Consider the following 19,681-nt stretch of genomic DNA (forward strand, 5'->3'; position numbering starts at 1 on the left):
CTTATAATTGAAATATAATTGAAATCTGAGGGTCGTATAGATGATACTGAAGTTGTTTTAGTGCTGAAAGACGAAAAAACAGAGGATTCGTGTCCCTGAACATGAAAGTTGAGAAGTTATTTAGAGACCATATAAATAAATATAAATGATGTCATCTCTGTTGTTGTTGGAAAATGAGAGTATTTAAGTATAAGTGATAGGATCCCACTCAGATCCATCAGAGACATGAATGTGGCATTAACAAGCCCTCATACTCTTCCGCTGCCCATGTGTGTCACGGATCACCTCTCATACACATGAGTGGGCTGCTGCCAGTGAACGAGCCCCGCCGACCACCGGAGCTGCTGCGGTACGATGCGGCGATGCGCGACCCGCCGCGGATGAGATGATGCGCAGAGGCCGCGCGAGCTGGGGGAGAGACCGAGGTAAGATTCCCCGTAGAGGAGGAGCAGGAGGAGAAGGAGGAGGAGGAGGAGGACGACGACGAAGACGACGACGACGAGGAGGAGGAGGAGGAGGAGGTTTAGACGATGGGTCGCGTGTCGGGCAGATCCAGTGCAGGCCGACTGGAGGGACTATCCTGATCCCTCTGATGCTCCACAGACCGGGGAGGGTCTGAACGGGCTTCAAGAGAGACTTCAACATACGCCTGATCCAGACCCGGGACTGGGGACACCGAGGACACGTTGTCTGCTTCTCCAGGTGAGCTTTATCTTCATCACGAAGACGAGGAGGATGTGACGTCACGTGGTGCGAGCCTCCCCTTACCGTGTTATTGACTTCATCATCTGAACGGCGGATTCAGGTCTTCATGTCCCATTTTAGTCCAGTTGAGGATTCTGTGGCTGATGCAACAATCAATGTGAGTCCACATCTTCCATAGAAGGGGGGCTGGGCTCTGCAGGTCCATTTTACACCATCTGCCTGACCCCCTTCCACAGAAACCAGTCAGACACACAAAGTGAAAGTAAATCCTTCAACATTTCATGAATCTGCTGACGACATGTCATCTCTAATCTGCTTGTTTTCTCTCTGCAGCTGAAGAGGCGTCTTCTTTATCCTCCTCTTCATCAGCCTCCTCTTCATCAGCCTCTTGGCTGACGGCGGGACGTTTGGAGGTTTGAGGAGGTCTGAGGAGAACTAGAACTCCATCCTGCTGTCAGCAAACAGACTCAGATGTTCAGATCACAACAAACTGTTCAGAGATCAGTCAGAATGGGTTTCAGCTGTTTTATAATGCGAGTGTGTTTGTAGCTTTAAATCCCAGTGTTCATAAATAACAATAAAAGCTGGATGAGGCCGACAACGAGCACCATGCTCCAGCAGAACAACAACAACAACTACCCCTGTCTGGATGTGTCCGGATCCACCAGGGACCTGATCCAGAAGTGCTCCAGAGCCTCGCTGCCCTTCCCCAGCCGACTGGAGCTGGGTCTGGCAGACCTGCCGCTGATCCGGGGCCTCCGGGCCTGGGCCCTCTTCTCCAAGAACCGCCGGAAGGCTGGTGGTCTGCCGGGAGGAGGACCAGCTCCTGCGGCTTCTCCTGCAGGCCGCAGTGGTTCCACTTCCTGTCCCAGGCCTGCAGACGTGTACCTGAGCGGGGAGTGGGGTCGCATGGGGTACGGGCTCCCCTTGGGTCTGGATGCCCGGCAGACCGGCATCGGGGCTCTGGTGACTGTCGCCACCCTGAAGACCTCGGAGGGGTGCGGCAAGACCCAGACTCAGTGCCTCTTCCTCCGGACCGAGAAGGGGAGCTGCTTGTACTCCACAGCTAGACCCGGTCCTGGTGTGGCGACCAGTGCTGCCTCCAGCAGTGTCGGGGGCTGGAGAAGAGGGAAGACGGGAGGAGGAGGAGACATGGGAGCCGGGAGGAGGGACAGTGGGCCGACTCCACCGGCACACACCGGAGTAAACCGGCTCAGGGTCCGATCCGGACGGAGGTGGAGGAAGTCCAGTAACACAGCAGCACGAGAGAAAGGAGGCGCCAGCAGAGAGAAGCAGCAGAGTCACGTCAGGCTGGAAGAAAGGCAGGAAGAGCGAGACAAAGGAGGCAGGAAACCGTCTCCCAGCCTGCAGCAAGACAGCAGGACAGACAGACAGGAGGAGGACGGAGCCTGCAGGAGAGTCAGACAGGATGACGAAGCCTGCAGGAGAGACAGACAGGATGATGAAGCCTGCAGGAGAGACAAACAGGAAGAGGACGAAGCCTGCAGGAGAGACAAACAGGAGGAGGACGAAGCCTGCAGGAGAGACGGACAGGATGGAGCTGGCAGAAGTCCTCCATGCTCCCACAAAACCTGCTGTCAGGGAAGGAGAGCTCCAAGGAGTCAGGAGGAGAGTCCAAGAGACTGGCTGAACAGGGAGGTGAAGGGAAGGAGGAAGGAGGTGATGAAGAACGAGCAGGAGGAGGAGGAGGGGGGGGGCTGTGATGTGGACCAGATCAAAGAAGCTGAGACACAAACGTCTCCCAGCGAGGACAAACTGTACGCAGGTTTCTTTCAGTCTGGACAGGTGACTGGGGACTTTACATCACTTCCTGAGGGACCAGAGGAAGAGGTCTTGGTGGTCTCGGACCGGTCCGAGGACGTGTCGGACTCCACCTGTTTCCCCTCCATCAGCACTGCAGCCTCCCCTGAGTCCTCTACGCCTGTAGGAGGCAGCACCCTCCAAGCTGAACATGAGACCTGTGGAGTTCAGAGGGAGCCAGAGAGCAGCAGAGAAAGAGACCTCCAGTGGGGTCAGCCCGGGGGAGGAGCCCTAGGGATTCTGGGTAAAGAAGAACTGGCTGTGACCAGATTTGATAATCCAGAACCGAATGGTGTGTCAGAGGAGAACGACACCGTGAACGAGAGAGAAGCTCCGTCCTCACATCTCCGACACGGAGACCCTTCCAGGTCTGACCTCCAGGAGGACCCAACGAGGACCTGGTCCCTAGAAGACCACTGGAAGTCAGACCATGTTGGACCGAAGGGAGAGACCACGTACGCTGCTGATCCCTCCACCTCTCTTTCTCCCTCCCGGGGTAATCCGGATCACTCTCCGCCCCCCCTGGGATCCATGGCAACGGGCCCCGCCGGTCTGGAGAGGGAGGAGGAGGACGGGGTGCCGGCAGGAGACATAGACCAGGAAGAAAAGAGGAACTCCACTGTGGCCACTGAGGAGGAGAGAGAGGAGGAGGAGAAGGAGGAAGATGGGTTTGGAGTGTTCATGCAGGCGGATGGAGAGCCGGCATGGAGCGAGGGGTCCACTATGTCTGCCCCGGTGCATTGTGGGAGCCAAGGACACTTTGGTGAGTCCGTCTGTCTCTCTGTCTTCTATTTGTTTGAAGCCGAGTCTCTGAACAACGTCGGAGTCGAACTACTTTCACAGTTTTAGTGCTTTTTAATCCTTCGTACCATTTCAGGAATGTGAACACGAGTCTGATTCAAAGGGCCAGACCGGATCACAAGGACTCGATAAGTCCCCGTTAATCTTCCAGAACCAATCAGCAGCCGCGGTTTCGTTATGAGGGTTTCATTATGAGCCAATCAAGGAGACGTCTCATGTAATCATGACGTCGTTTGTAAAGTGGCTCACGTTAACATTTAGCTCCAAACTATGTACAAAGAAGTGGTGTGAATTAAATTTTAACCAAACCAACGTTAGCTTGAGACAACAAAACCAAAGTTAGCTTGAGACAACAAAACCAACATTAGCTTGAGACAACAAAACCAACGTTAGCTTGAGACAACAAAACCAACGTTAGCTTGAGACAACAAAACCAACATTAGCTTTAGAAGACAAAACCAAAGTTAGCTTGTAGTAGTATGAAGTAGCATGCAGTAGCATGTAGTAGTATGAAGTATTATGCAGTAGCATGCAGTAGCATGCAGTAGCATGTAATAGTAAGAAGTATTATGCAGTAGCATGCAGTAGCATGTAGTAGCATGTAATAGTAAGAAGTATTATGCAGTAGCATGCAGTAGCATGTAGTAGCATGCAGTAGTATTCTCATGTTTCATCTCCAGACGCGGAGTCACACCACTCGTCACACTGCGCCCAGGCAGCCAATCAGATGGAGCAGGAGGCGGGTTTTACTATTGAATCACTTATTTCCTGTTTTGATAGGAACGGATGATGAAAGGTGTTTTTTAATTAGGATGAACTATATACTCTATTTTCCCTCCACGCCTGATCAGCTGGTTGATGATGTCACACCCCCACAGCATCAGACGTGTCTGGTTGTGATAATAAGAGTTTTTTAGAGACGTATCTCTGCAACATTAATGTCTTTGTGTCTGAAAACAGAAAATCAGGCTGTCGCCGGGGACAAGACCCTCGGGACACCAGGTTGGAGGGACCAATCAGACGACAGCTGGACAGCCTTTCCTCAGGATTGGTCAGATGAAGGTGGAGACGCGGCAGGACAGTGGTGGGCTAACAGCGCCGTGGACGAGGACAGAGACCGCCTCTCAGCCAATCACAGTCTGGTACATTCTGTTTGGATTCAGTGAGAAGCATAGCTTTAGACGACAAAACCAACGTTAGCTTTAGGCGACAAAACCAACGTTAGCTTTAGACGACAAAACCAACGTTAGCTTCAGGCGACAAAACCAACGTTAGCTTTAGGCGACAAAACCAACGTTAGCTTTAGACGACAAAACCAACGTTAGCTTCAGACGACAAAACCAACGTTAGCTTCAGACGACAAAACCAACGTTAGCTTCAGACGACAAAACCAACGTTAGCTTTAGACAACAAAACCAACATTAGCTTCAGACGACAAAACCAACGTTAGCTTCAGACGACAAAACCAACGTTAGCTTCAGACGACAAAACCAACGTTAGCTTCAGACGACAAAACCAACGTTAGCTTTAGACGACAAAACCAACGTTAGCTTTAGAAGACAAAACCAACGTTAGCTTCAGACGACAAAACCAACGTTAGCTTTAGACGACAAAACCAACGTTAGCTTCAGACGACAAAACCAACGTTAGCTTTAGACAACAAAACCAACATTAGCTTCAGACGACAAAACCAACGTTAGCTTCAGACGACAAAACCAACATTAGCTTTAGACGACAAAACCAACGTTAGCTTTAGGCGACAAAACCAACGTTAGCTTTAGACGACATATCCAACGTTAGCTTTAGGCGACAAAACCAACATTAGCTTTAGACGTCAAATCCAACGTTAGCTTTAGAAGACAAAACCGTCACGTAGATGTATTATATTACATTGACGTGGTTTTCGTGACATGAAGAAAATGGAGGATTCGAGTTGTGTTTAAAATCAACTGGGCATTAATGATTGAATGATGATGTATTTGTTTATTTCTGTATTCATGCTGAGTGAGTTCTGCAGGATCACATTTAGGGATGTCCACCGGTGACCATTTGACCGGTGGTTGACCGTATTAACATTAACCGATTAAACTTGTCGGTAGTCGGTTAAAAAAAATAAAAATAAAATCATGATCGTGTTCTGCTTGCGTGCCTCTCGTGCCTGGTCTCGCGCCTCGGCAGCCTGTTGTCCGTGGAGAAACGCGCAAATTTGCCGCGAGCTGGAGCCGGAGTTGGGGCTGCAGCTGGTCTGAGCGGCGCGCGAGGGCAACGCGGGCCCCGGTGTCCCGCCGTTCTGGTGTTGGACGGGGAATCTGTGGATGATGATCTACTGCTGTGCGCTCTGACCCTGTTTGGTGATATACATGCATGACAGACACAGCGTCTCCCACTGTATAATTTCTCCTCAAGTCTTAATTATTCCCGCATGCGAGGTGCGGAAAATGCGATCTTAATTATTATACACAGTAGTAGACTACACGCTACGCGACTAGGAGTAGCCTACAAGACTAGTTTGCCATCTCATTCCAAGATCTTTGTTTGTGTGAACACTCAATGTTTCATAAATCGCATGTTTATACTTAATAGCCCAAATGAAATAATTTCACGCCGGTGCGTCTTTTACGCATTCCGAAGGTGCCTGTTTTATCTTGGATGGGCTTGGATTCAGACATTACTACATTTCAGGATTGTCAATGGTAACACATAAGGTCATGATAATAATCATCTTGCTTTATTATTATTATTAGCACTACCATCTCCTCAAACTAAACAAGCAGCGTCTCGGAGCTGTTATTCCTAAATGAGCCACGGGACTCGATGTTTCGCGCTGGAGGGGATTTAAAAAATGAGTGGAAGGGCGGCGCCGGGGCAGAGTCTGTGTGAGTGAGTCAGAGACAGAACGGGAGAGAGATAAGCAGGCGCAAATCGAAATCAGGGGGGGGGTTGGCGCATTTAAATAGCGCATTTTAATCTGATCAGTTAACCGGTTTCAACCGGTTAATGAGGCTCGGTGGTCGGTCAAAAATATTTTTAGTTCTAGCCATCCTTAAACACATTGCTGTTGTCCAATATGATGTTAGCATCACATTGGTTCCTTCACAAACAGCCAATGGGATTTTTTTGATTATTACAGAACTCTGACGTTTCTGACCCTGATCACACAGAGTGAGTCATCAGACGTGAGAACGGCTTTGGTTCAGCTCAGATCTGATTTTAGGCATCGAACCAGAGATGCACCGACGCCAAGACCAAGGAATAGGAAGTGAATAAATGCTGACTCATGTCGGGGTTTCAGGATTAATTCCTGCAGCACTCTATCGTTGGGTGCATCAAAGCAGCGCACCACTTCAGTCACGTATCAGTGATGATCTGGGGGCGAGGCTTGTGTTTTCACTGAGTCAGTGTACCACGTTAAGGAAGAGAAACAGAAAAGTCCAATGTAACAAAGTGAAATTGATGAGCAAGTTGTAAAAGAAGCGAGGGATCCTGACAAGCAAACAAATAACAAAATTGGATTGTTGAAAAGAAATATAGTTAATTTAAAACAAACGGACTCCGAACTGTAACCTCCTTGTTAAGGAGAGATTATGATGCTGTCCTGCATCGTCACCATAGAAACAACACTGGTCCTCACGTCGCCGTGGGGACGGCTGACTACGTTCTCAGACTTGAAACGAGTCCTTTGGGACCCGTCTGGGCTCTCGGGCTGTTTTCCTTTCAGATGTGAAAGAAGCCTGCAGGAAGATGTTAACCAGAGTCAGCTTCATACTTTATTAACCCAGACTGTCTTTGCCTCTCCTGTAGATGGCGCTCTTTGCTAAAGTCTTCCCCACCATGCCTGGTTCAAGTGACCCCAGTGACAGGGGTACCATTCCAACCCTAACCCAGGTCCTCAGGACTAGAGCCAACCAGGACCAGGACCAGGGGTAGGTGAATCACCTCGACTCAGTCAACTGTGTCAAACTTAACATGGATCTGAGTCTCTATCTAACACGGTGACGTATTTACAAGAAACACCTCTAGAGTCTCCATCTAACATGGTGACACTAAACACCTCTAGTCTCCATCTAACACGGTGACGTATTTACACTAAACACCTCTAGAGTCTCCATCTAACATGGTGACACTAAACACCTCTAGAGTCTCCATCTAACACGGTGACGTATTCACGCTAAACACCTCTAGAGTCTCCATCTAACACGGTGACGTATTTATGCTAAACACCTCTAGAGTCTCTATCTAACACGGTGACGTATTTACACTAAACACCTCTAGAGTCTCTATCTAACACGGTGACGTATTTACACTAAACACCTCTAGAGTCTCCATCTAACACGGTGACGTATTTACACTAAACACCTCTAGAGTCTCCATCTAACACGGTGACGTATTTACGCTAAACACCTCTAGAGTCTCCATCTAACACGGTGACGTATTTACGCTAAACACCTCTAGAGTCTCCATCTAACACGGTGACGTATTTACAGTAAACACCTCTAGTCTCCATCTAACACGGTGACGTATTTACACTAAACACTACTAGAGTCTCCATCTAACACGGTGACACTAAACACCTCTAGAGTCTCTATCTAACACAGTGACACTAAACACCTCTAGAGTCTCCATCTAACACGGTGACGTATTCACGCTAAACACCTCTAGAGTCTCCATCTAACACAGTGACGTATTTACACTAAACACCTCTAGAGTCTCTATCTAACACAGTGACGTATTTACACTAAACACCTCTAGTCTCTATCTAACACGGTGACGTATTTACACTTAACACCTCTAGAGTCTCCATCTAACAAGGTGACGTATTCACGCTAAACACCTCTAGAGTCTCCATCTAACACGGTGACGTATTTACACTAAACACCTCTAGAGTCTCCATCTAACACGGTGACGTATTTACACTAAACACCTCTAGAGTCTCCATCTAACACGGTGACGTTTTTACGCTAAACACCTCTAGAGTCTCCATCTAACACAGTGACGTATTTACACTAAACACCTCTAGAGTCTCCATCTAACACGGTGACGTATTTATGCTAAACACCTCTAGAGTCTCCATCTAACACGGTGACGTTTTTACGCTAAACACCTCTAGAGTCTCCATCTAACACAGTGACGTATTTACACTAAACACCTCTAGAGTCTCTATCTAACACAGTGACACTAAACACCTCTAGAGTCTCCATCTAACACGGTGACGTATTCACGCTAAACACCTCTAGAGTCTCCATCTAACACGGTGACGTATTTACACTTAACACCTCTAGAGTCTCCATCTAACAAGGTGACGTATTCACGCTAAACACCTCTAGAGTCTCCATCTAACACGGTGACGTATTTACACTAAACACCTCTAGAGTCTCCATCTAACACGGTGACGTATTTACACTAAACACCTCTAGAGTCTCTATCTAACACGGTGACGTATTTACACTAAACACCTCTAGAGTCTCCATCTAACACGGTGACGTATTTATGCTAAACACCTCTAGAGTCTCTATCTAACACGGTCACGTATTTACACTAAACACCTCTAGAGTCTCCATCTAACACGGTGACGTATTTACACTAAACACCCCTAGAGTCTCCATCTAACACGGTGACGTATTTACACTAAACACCTCTAGAGTCTCTATCTAACACGGTCACGTATTTACACTAAACACCTCTAGAGTCTCTATCTAACACAGTGACACTAAAAACCTCTAGAGTCTCCATCTAACACGGTGACGTATTCACGCTAAACACCTCTAGAGTCTCCATCTAACACGGTGACGTATTTATGCTAAACACCTCTAGAGTCTCTATCTAACACGGTCACGTATTTACACTAAACACCTCTAGAGTCTCCATCTAACACGGTAACGTATTTAAACTAAACACCCCTAGAGTCTCCATCTAACACGGTGACGTATTTACACTAAACACCTCTAGTCTCCATCTAACACGGTGACGTATTTACACTAAACACCTCTAGAGTCTCCATCTAACATGGTGACACTAAACACCTCTAGAGTCTCTATCTAACACAGTGACACTAAACACCTCTAGAGTCTCCATCTAACACGGTGACGTATTCACGCTAAACACCTCTAGAGTCTCCATCTAACACAGTGACGTATTTACACTAAACACCTCTAGAGTCTCTATCTAACACAGTGACGTATTTACACTAAACACCTCTAGTCTCTATCTAACACAGTGACGTATTTACACTAAACACCTCTAGTCTCTATCTAACACGGTGACGTATTTACACTAAACACCTCTAGAGTCTCCATCTAACACGGTGATGTATTTACACTAAACACCTCTAGAGTCTCCATCTAACACGGTGACGTATTTACACTAAACACCTCTAGAGTTTCCATCTAACACGGTGACGTATTTACACTAAACACCTCTAGAGTCTCCATCTAACACGGTGACGTATTTACGCTAAACACCTCTAGAGTCTCTATCTAACACTGTGACGTATTTACACTAAACACCTCTAGAGTCTCCATCTAACACGGTGACGTATTTACACTAAACACCTCTAGAGTCTCCATCTAACACGGTGACGTATTTACGCTAAACACCTCTAGAGTCTCCATCTAACACGGTGACGTATTTACACTAAACACCTCTAGAGTCTCTAACTAACACGGTGACGTATTTACACTAAACACCTCTAGAGTCTCTATCTAACACGGTGACTTATTTACACTAAACACCTCTAGAGTCTCCATCTAACACGGTGACACTAAACACCTCTAGAGTCTCCATCTAACACGGTGACGTATTTACACTAAACACCTCTAGAGTCTCTATCTAACACGGTGACGTATTTACACTAAACACCTCTAGAGTCTCCATCTAACACAGTGACACTAAACACCTCTAGAGTCTCCATCTAACACGGTGACGTATTCACGCTAAACACCTCTAGAGTCTCCATCTAACACAGTGACGTATTTACACTAAACACCTCTAGAGTCTCTATCTAACACAGTGACGTATTAACACTAAACACCTCTAGTCTCTATCTAACACGGTGACGTATTTACACTTAACACCTCTAGAGTCTCCATCTAACAAGGTGACGTATTCACGCTAAACACCTCTAGAGTCTCCATCTAACACGGTGACGTATTTACACTAAACACCTCTAGAGTCTCCATCTAACACGGTGACACTAAACACCTCTAGAGTCTCTATCTAACACAGTGAGACTAAACACCTCTAGAGTCTCCATCTAACACAGTGACACTAAACACCTCTAGAGTCTCTATCTAACACAGTGACACTAAACACCTCTAAAGTCTCCATCTAACACAGTGACGTATTTACACTAAACACCTCTAGAGTCTCCATCTAACATGGTGACACTAAACACCTCTAGAGTCTCTATCTAACACAGTGACACTAAACACCTCTAGAGTCTCCATCTAACACGGTGACGTATTCACGCTAAACACCTCTAGAGTCTCCATCTAACACAGTGACGTATTCACGCTAAACACCTCTAGAGTCTCCATCTAACACAGTGACGTATTTACACTAAACACCTCTAGAGTCTCTATCTAACACGGTGACGTATTTACACTAAACACCTCTAGTCTCTATCTAACACGGTGACGTATTTACACTAAACACCTCTAGTCTCTATCTAACACGGTGACGTATTTACACTAAACACCTCTAGAGTCTCCATCTAACACGGTGATGTATTTACACTAAACACCTCTAGAGTCTCCATTTAACACGGTGACGTATTTACACTAAACACCTCTAGAGTCTCTATCTAACACGGTGACGTATTTACACTAAACACCTCTAGAGTCTCCATCTAACACGGTGATGTATTTACACTAAACACCTCTAGAGTTTCCATTTAACACGGTGACGTATTTACACTAAACACCTCTAGTCTCTATCTAACACGGTGACGTATTTACACTTAACACCTCTAGAGTCTCCATCTAACATGGTGACACTAAACACCTCTAGAGTCTCCATCTAACACAGTGACACTAAACACCTCTAGAGTCTCCATCTAACACAGTGACACTAAACACCTCTAGAGTCTCCATCTAACACAGTGACACTAAACACCTCTAGAGTCTCTATCTAACACAGTGACACTAAACACCTCTAAAGTCTCCATCTAACACAGTGACGTATTTACACTAAACACCTCTAGAGTCTCCATCTAACATGGTGACACTAAACACCTCTAGAGTCTCTATCTAACACAGTGACACTAAACACCTCTAGAGTCTCCATCTAACACGGTGACGTATTTACACTAAACACCTCTAGAGTCTCCATCTAACACAGTGACGTATTTACACTAAACACCTCTAGAGTCTCTATCTAACACGGTGACGTATTTACACTAAACACCTCTAGTCTCTATCTAACACGGTGACGTATTTACACTAAACACCTCTAGTCTCTATCTAACACGGTGACGTATTTACACTAAACACCTCTAGAGTCTCCATCTAACACGGTGATGTATTTACACTAAACACCTCTAGAGTCTCCATTTAACACGGTGACGTATTTACACTAAACACCTCTAGAGTCTCTATCTAACACGGTGACGTATTTACACTAAACACCTCTAGAGTCTCCATCTAACACGGTGATGTATTTACACTAAACACCTCTAGAGTCTCCATTTAACACGGTGACGTATTTACACTAAACACCTCTTAGTCTCTATCTAACACGGTGACGTATTTACACTTAACACCTCTAGAGTCTCCATCTAACAAGGTGACGTATTCACGCTAAACACCTCTAGAGTCTCCATCTAACACGGTGACGTATTTACACTAAACACCTCTAGAGTCTCCATCTAACACGGTGACGTATTTACACTAAACACCTCTAGAGTCTCCATCTAACATGGTGACACTAAACACCTCTAGAGTCTCCATCTAACACAGTGACACTAAACACCTCTAGAGTCTCCATCTAACACAGTGACACTAAACACCTCTAGAGTCTCCATCTAACACAGTGACACTAAACACCTCTAGAGTCTCTATCTAACACAGTGACACTAAACACCTCTAAAGTCTCCATCTAACACAGTGACGTATTTACACTAAACACCTGTAGAGTCTCCATCTAACATGGTGACACTAAACACCTCTAGAGTCTCTATCTAACACAGTGACACTAAACACCTCTAGAGTCTCCATCTAACACGGTGACGTATTTACACTAAACACCTCTAGAGTCTCCATCTAACACAGTGACGTATTTACACTAAACACCTCTAGAGTCTCTATCTAACACGGTGACGTATTTACACTAAACACCTCTAGTCTCTATCTAACACGGTGACGTATTTACACTAAACACCTCTAGTCTCTATCTAACACGGTGACGTATTTACACTAAACACCTCTAGAGTCTCCATCTAACACGGTGATGTATTTACACTAAACACCTCTAGAGTCTCCATTTAACACGGTGACGTATTTACACTTAACACCTCTAGAGTCTCCATCTAACAAGGTGACATATTTACACTAAACACCTCTAGAGTCTCCATCTAACACGGTGACGTATTTACACTAAACACCTCTAGAGTCTCCATCTAACACGGTGAGGTATTTACACTAAACCCCTCTAGAGTCTCCATCTAACACGGTGACGTATTTACACTAAACACCTCTAGAGTCTCCATCTAACACGGTGACGTATTAACACTAAACACCTCTAGAGTCTCCATCTAACACGGTGACGTATTAACACTAAACACCTCTAGAGTCTCCATCTAACACGGTGACGTATTTACACTAAACACCTCTAGTCTCCATCTAACACGGTGACGTATTTACACTTAACACCTCTAGAGTCTCCATCTAACACGGTGACGTATTTACACTAAACACCTCTAGAGTCTCCATCTAACACGGTGACGTATTTACACTAAACACCTCTAGAGTCTCCATCTAACACGGTGACGTATTTACACTAAACACCTCTAGAGTCTCCATCTAACACGGTGACGTATTTACACTAAACACCTCTAGAGTCTCCATCTAACACGGTGACGTATTTACACTAAACACCTCTAGTCTCCATCTAACACGGTGACGTATTTACACTAAACACCTCTAGTCTCCATCTAACACGGTGACGTATTTACACTAAACACCTCTAGAGTCTCCATCTAACACGGTGACGTATTTACACTAAACACCTCTAGAGTCTCCATCTAACACGGTGACGTATTTACACTAAACACCTCTAGAGTCTCCATCTAACACAGTGACGTATTTACACTAAACACCTCTAGAGTCTCTATCTAACACGGTGACGTATTTACACTAAACACCTCTAGTCTCTATCTAACACGGTGACGTATTTACACTAAACACCTCTAGTCTCTATCTAACACGGTGACGTATTTACACTAAACACCTCTAGAGTCTCCATCTAACACGGTGATGTATTTACACTAAACACCTCTAGAGTCTCCATTTAACACGGTGACGTATTTACACTAAACACCTCTAGAGTCTCTATCTAACACGGTGACGTATTTACACTAAACACCTCTAGAGTCTCCATCTAACACGGTGATGTATTTACACTAAACACCTCTAGAGTCTCCATTTAACACGGTGACGTATTTACACTAAACACCTCTTAGTCTCTATCTAACACGGTGACGTATTTACACTTAACACCTCTAGAGTCTCCATCTAACAAGGTGACGTATTCACGCTAAACACCTCTAGAGTCTCCATCTAACACGGTGACGTATTTACACTAAACACCTCTAGAGTCTCCATCTAACACGGTGACGTATTTACACTAAACACCTCTAGAGTCTCCATCTAACATGGTGACACTAAACACCTCTAGAGTCTCCATCTAACACAGTGACACTAAACACCTCTAGAGTCTCCATCTAACACAGTGACACTAAACACCTCTAGAGTCTCCATCTAACACAGTGACACTAAACACCTCTAGAGTCTCTATCTAACACAGTGACACTAAACACCTCTAAAGTCTCCATCTAACACAGTGACGTATTTACACTAAACACCTGTAGAGTCTCCATCTAACATGGTGACACTAAACACCTCTAGAGTCTCTATCTAACACAGTGACACTAAACACCTCTAGAGTCTCCATCTAACACGGTGACGTATTTACACTAAACACCTCTAGAGTCTCCATCTAACACAGTGACGTATTTACACTAAACACCTCTAGAGTCTCTATCTAACACGGTGACGTATTTACACTAAACACCTCTAGTCTCTATCTAACACGGTGACGTATTTACACTAAACACCTCTAGTCTCTATCTAACACGGTGACGTATTTACACTAAACACCTCTAGAGTCTCCATCTAACACGGTGATGTATTTACACTAAACACCTCTAGAGTCTCCATTTAACACGGTGACGTATTTACACTTAACACCTCTAGAGTCTCCATCTAACAAGGTGACATATTTACACTAAACACCTCTAGAGTCTCCATCTAACACGGTGACGTATTTACACTAAACACCTCTAGAGTCTCCATCTAACACGGTGAGGTATTTACACTAAACCCCTCTAGAGTCTCCATCTAACACGGTGACGTATTTACACTAAACACCTCTAGAGTCTCCATCTAACACGGTGACGTATTAACACTAAACACCTCTAGAGTCTCCATCTAACACGGTGACGTATTAACACTAAACACCTCTAGAGTCTCCATCTAACACGGTGACGTATTTACACTAAACACCTCTAGTCTCCATCTAACACGGTGACGTATTTACACTTAACACCTCTAGAGTCTCCATCTAACACGGTGACGTATTTACACTAAACACCTCTAGAGTCTCCATCTAACACGGTGACGTATTTACACTAAACACCTCTAGAGTCTCCATCTAACACGGTGACGTATTTACACTAAACACCTCTAGAGTCTCCATCTAACACGGTGACGTATTTACACTAAACACCTCTAGAGTCTCCATCTAACACGGTGACGTATTTACACTAAACACCTCTAGTCTCCATCTAACACGGTGACGTATTTACACTAAACACCTCTAGTCTCCATCTAACACGGTGACGTATTTACACTAAACACCTCTAGAGTCTCCATCTAACACGGTGACGTATTTACACTAAACACCTCTAGAGTCTCCATCTAACACGGTGACGTATTTACACTAAACACCTCTAGTCTCCATCTAACACGGTGACGTATTTACACTAAACACCTCTAGAGTCTCTATCTAACACGGTGACGTATTTACACTAAACACCTCTAGAGTCTCCATCTAACACGGTGACGTATTTACACTTAACACCTCTAGAGTCTCCATCTAACACGGTGACGTATTCATGCTAAACACCTCTAGAGTCTCCATCTAACACGGTGACGTATTTACACTAAACACCTCTAGAGTCTCCATCTAACACGGTGACGTATTTACACTAAACACCTCTAGAGTCTCCATCTAACACGGTGACGTATTTACACTAAACACCTCTAGAGTCTCCATCTAACACGGTGACGTATTTACACTAAACACCTCTAGTCTCCATCTAACACGGTGACGTATTTACACTAAACACCTCTAGAGTCTCTATCTAACACGGTGACGTATTTACACTTAACACCTCTAGAGTATCAATCTAACACGGTGACGTATTCATGCTAAACACCTCTAGAGTCTCCATCTAACACGGTGACGTATTTACACTAAACACCTCTAGAGTCTCCATCTAACACGGTGACGTATTTACACTAAACACCTCTAGAGTCTGTCTAACACAGTGACTTAAAGTTTCAGTGATTTTATTTTTATTTTTTTATTTTATTGGTTTATTTCAGGGACATTGCACACTGATCAACAGCCAAACTGTAAGTGAGCCAGAGTTAGCCAAAGAGGCTAGTTTTCATCTGTAGTCCCTGGCCAGATTTTCAAAAGGCAACCTAAAATTACAGAGATAAAAAGCATGTATAAGTGATAGTTGATAGCTGTGTAATAATTGGGTCTCTGAATCATCATTTCCTGTGTTCCCATGTGACCCTGCAGGCTGTTGGACGGTTTCCATGATTTGAACAAAATGATTTGCCAGAGAAACAAGCGAGCGGACGGCGTTTCTCGTGACCTGCTGCTGATGATGCTACACCTGGAGCCGCCGCTCGCTGTGAGTCTAGACGGTCAAACAACGTAGTCACCTGACTGACATGCTGACGTCACACACACACACACACACTTTCTACACATCATTTCCTGCGGATGAAGCAGAACATCAGTGTTCAGCTTCCTTTGGTTCAGCTTCAGGCCTGTTGGAGATTTAGTCAGGGAAGCGTGGCGTCATGTAAATGAAACTGCAGCTCCATTCAAATGAATCCTCACAAGACTGATAACACCAAACCACCAATGACTCATATTCATCTGCTACACGTCTCCTTCATAAGGATATTGTGTTGAGTCTTCATGGAAATTGTTTTATTGTCTATGTTTTGCATGTTTTGTCTGTTAAATCAATGTTCTATCTGTAAACATACAGGAGCAGTTCAGAAATGTATTATAATATGCAGAATTCTGTTTTAATCAGCAGAAACTAAGAGTCGTTGTGTTCTCGTTACTTTAGAATGAGACATTTGTATCTACGGTAGGCCAGAAGGGACAAACCCAACACTGAACCTTTCACTATTTACGTTGCCTGAAGGCCATATTTACACTAACTTACTCCTCTTCTTCAATCCAGCATGATGTTCATTTAGTACATTATGGTCCATTTAGAGTCCACCAGACCAGAAAGCAGGGGATGCTTTAGGGGGCGGGGCTTACCTGCTGATTGACAGGTCCATTTAGAGTCCAACAGACCAGAAAGCAGGGGATGCTTTAGGGGGCGGGGCTTACCTGCTGATTGACAGGTCCATTTAGAGTCCAACAGACTAGAAAGCAGGGGATGCTTAAGGCGGTGCGGGGCTTACCTGCTGATTGACAGGTCTATTTAGAGTCCAACAGACCAGAACGCAGGGGATGCTTTAGGGGGCGGGGCTTACCTGCTGATTGACAGGTCCATTTAGAGTCCAACAGACTAGAAAGCAGGGGATGCTTTAGGGGGCGGGGCTTACCTGCTGATTGACAGGTCTATTTAGAGTCCAACAGACCAGAACGCAGGGGATGCTTTAGGGGGCGGGGCTTACCTGCTGATTGACAGGTCCATTTAGAGTCCAACAGACTAGAAAGCAGGGGATGCTTTAGGGGGCGGGGCTTACCTACTGATTGACAGGTCGCTACCACGCTACCAATGCTAGTTAGCTACTAAGATGACTTTAACGCTTAGCTGTAACGTTGAACCTTGAATTATAGAAGCTAACTTTGTTAGCAGCTTCACACCAGAATCCACATGGATCCAGATCTAGTAAGGGTGCCGCTTGGGGATCAGATCCATCCGTCGCTCCTCCACACTCCAAATATGGTCACTTCTTTCTTTGGTTGCAAGAATCCAAGATGGCGACGAACAAAATACAAAACTTGAGGCATCAAACCCGTAGTCCACTAACCAACAGACGCTGTCGCCATGACAACGTCCACCTCTTACAGACAGTCTGTGTCTGGAACCAGAGAACTTAAAATAATATCTGATTTGTTTTATGAATGACTGTAAACCAGCGAGTTGAAGATGTTCAGATCTTCATGTTTTCGTCTCTGCAGGAAAGCAGATCTGCACCCTGGACAGCCAATCACCATGTCTCCCCCGGCCTTCCTTCAGCCAATCAGCACACTCAGAACTCTGTCGCTAAGCGACGGCTGTCCTATGACGACAACATCATGGAGTAACCCTGTTGGACTGTGATCCATTAAGGTCTAAATAAGCAGGTTTTGGCAGACCAGCAGCAGGTTCCTAAAGACTCTGGACTGACAACATGCTTCCTCTCTGCTCATTAAATAGCGACTGACCTTTGACCCTTTGCACTCTGCCTGGTTATTTAAAGTGAGCCGGTGAGCAGACGTGACCTGGATGAAGACGGAAATCCTCGCCGTCGCCACGCTGGAGGACGAGAACCTCATGATGTCACCAAGTCACCGTTTCATCATTCGTCCCTTTTTACAAAGATTCCTCTGTTGGGCTCATTGTGTGAAGTGCAGTCCCCCTTTGGAAACGGGCCTTTTGATTGGCTCCTGGTTCTGCTGGGTACAACGTTGTAGGGAGGTCTAAGTCCTGTGTTTTGGACCCGTCTACCTCCATTATGAGACATTTCAGGATGTCTACTGACTAGTCTCTCACACTGAACCATATTATATTATTATTATGTTATTATTATGTTATGTCTTCGTGCTGCAGTGAAGGAGAGGCGTTCATGTTTTTCTGTATCTTTCAGTGTTAACGGCATATCGGAGCTTTTTAAATGAAATGAACAAACCTCTCACCTCGTCATGGCAGGAAACCAACGGAAACGTTTCCCAACGTCAGCTGACTTTGTGGAGGTCAAAGGTCATTTTGTTCCTTTGTTGATGGAAGTAGCAGAAAGTCAATGTTGTTTTTACCTGCAGGATGATGTTTCCGACGATTCCTCCGTCACGTTTTGCACAGCGATGCATGTTTTTTACCATGTTGTTGACGGCAACCAGAGACAGGAAGTCCACACAGAACCAGGTTTGTCTTCCAGGGAGGTGAAGAGACGCTCAGTTTGGCATGCAAAGGTTTCTCTTTATTTCCCGTTTCCTGTCTCACAGCTGAGTCCACCTCATCCCTGAACCAAGCTGCCGATCAAAGCGGCGTATTGTGAGATGATTGATTACATGTGACGACGTCAATGATGCACTGTCCATCTTTTATTTGGACGTCCTGTTCCACGCTATCACTGCTTTATTTCACTCTGGTGTATATCTCACTCATCATATGTGATGCTGTTCAGAAACCACCTGTGTGTGAGTGTGTGTGCATGTGTGTGTTTGCCATTTGTACAAACTCCAAACTGCTGAAACAAAGAGGATGAATATTTTCCGATGGGTCCATGACGAGTCTTTACCTTGTTAACTGATGTAATAAAATGAAAGTGTGTGAAGGCTGATTGCTTCCTGTCACATGTTTCACATAAACATCCACGAAGTGACAAGTTGTAACGAGAGAAACGTGATCCACAACGTAGTTGAGTGTAGTGTAGTTGAGTGTAGTTTAGTTGAGTAAAGTGTAGTGTAGTTGAGTGTAGTTGAGTGTAGTTTAGTTGAGTAAAGTGTAGTGTAGTTGAGTGTAGTTTAGAGTAGTTGAGTGTAGTGAAGTTGAGTGTAGTTGAGTGTAGTTTAGTTGAGTAAAGTGTAGTGTAGTTGAGTGTAGTTTAGAGTA

At 45.2% G+C, this 19,681-nt stretch overlaps 1 protein-coding gene across 1 annotated transcript; it reads left to right on the forward strand.

The window, feature by feature from the left end:
• Positions 1 to 297: 297 nt before the first annotated feature.
• Positions 298 to 19,405, forward strand: LOC311019855 (uncharacterized protein). Its single transcript, XM_084019468.1, has 7 exons — positions 298 to 702; positions 1,039 to 3,289; positions 4,288 to 4,469; positions 7,129 to 7,250; positions 16,411 to 16,525; positions 18,049 to 18,199; positions 18,330 to 19,405. Exons 2-6 carry the CDS (start codon positions 1,294 to 1,296, stop codon positions 18,172 to 18,174), a joined length of 2,541 nt encoding a protein of 846 aa, XP_083875594.1. The 5' UTR covers positions 298 to 702; positions 1,039 to 1,293; the 3' UTR covers positions 18,175 to 18,199; positions 18,330 to 19,405.
• The last annotated feature ends 276 nt before the right edge of the window (positions 19,406 to 19,681 follow it).

Source organism: Eutrigla gurnardus (assembly GCF_963514095.1).
Source record: "Eutrigla gurnardus genome assembly, chromosome: 10".
NCBI lineage: Eukaryota > Metazoa > Chordata > Actinopteri > Perciformes > Triglidae > Eutrigla > Eutrigla gurnardus.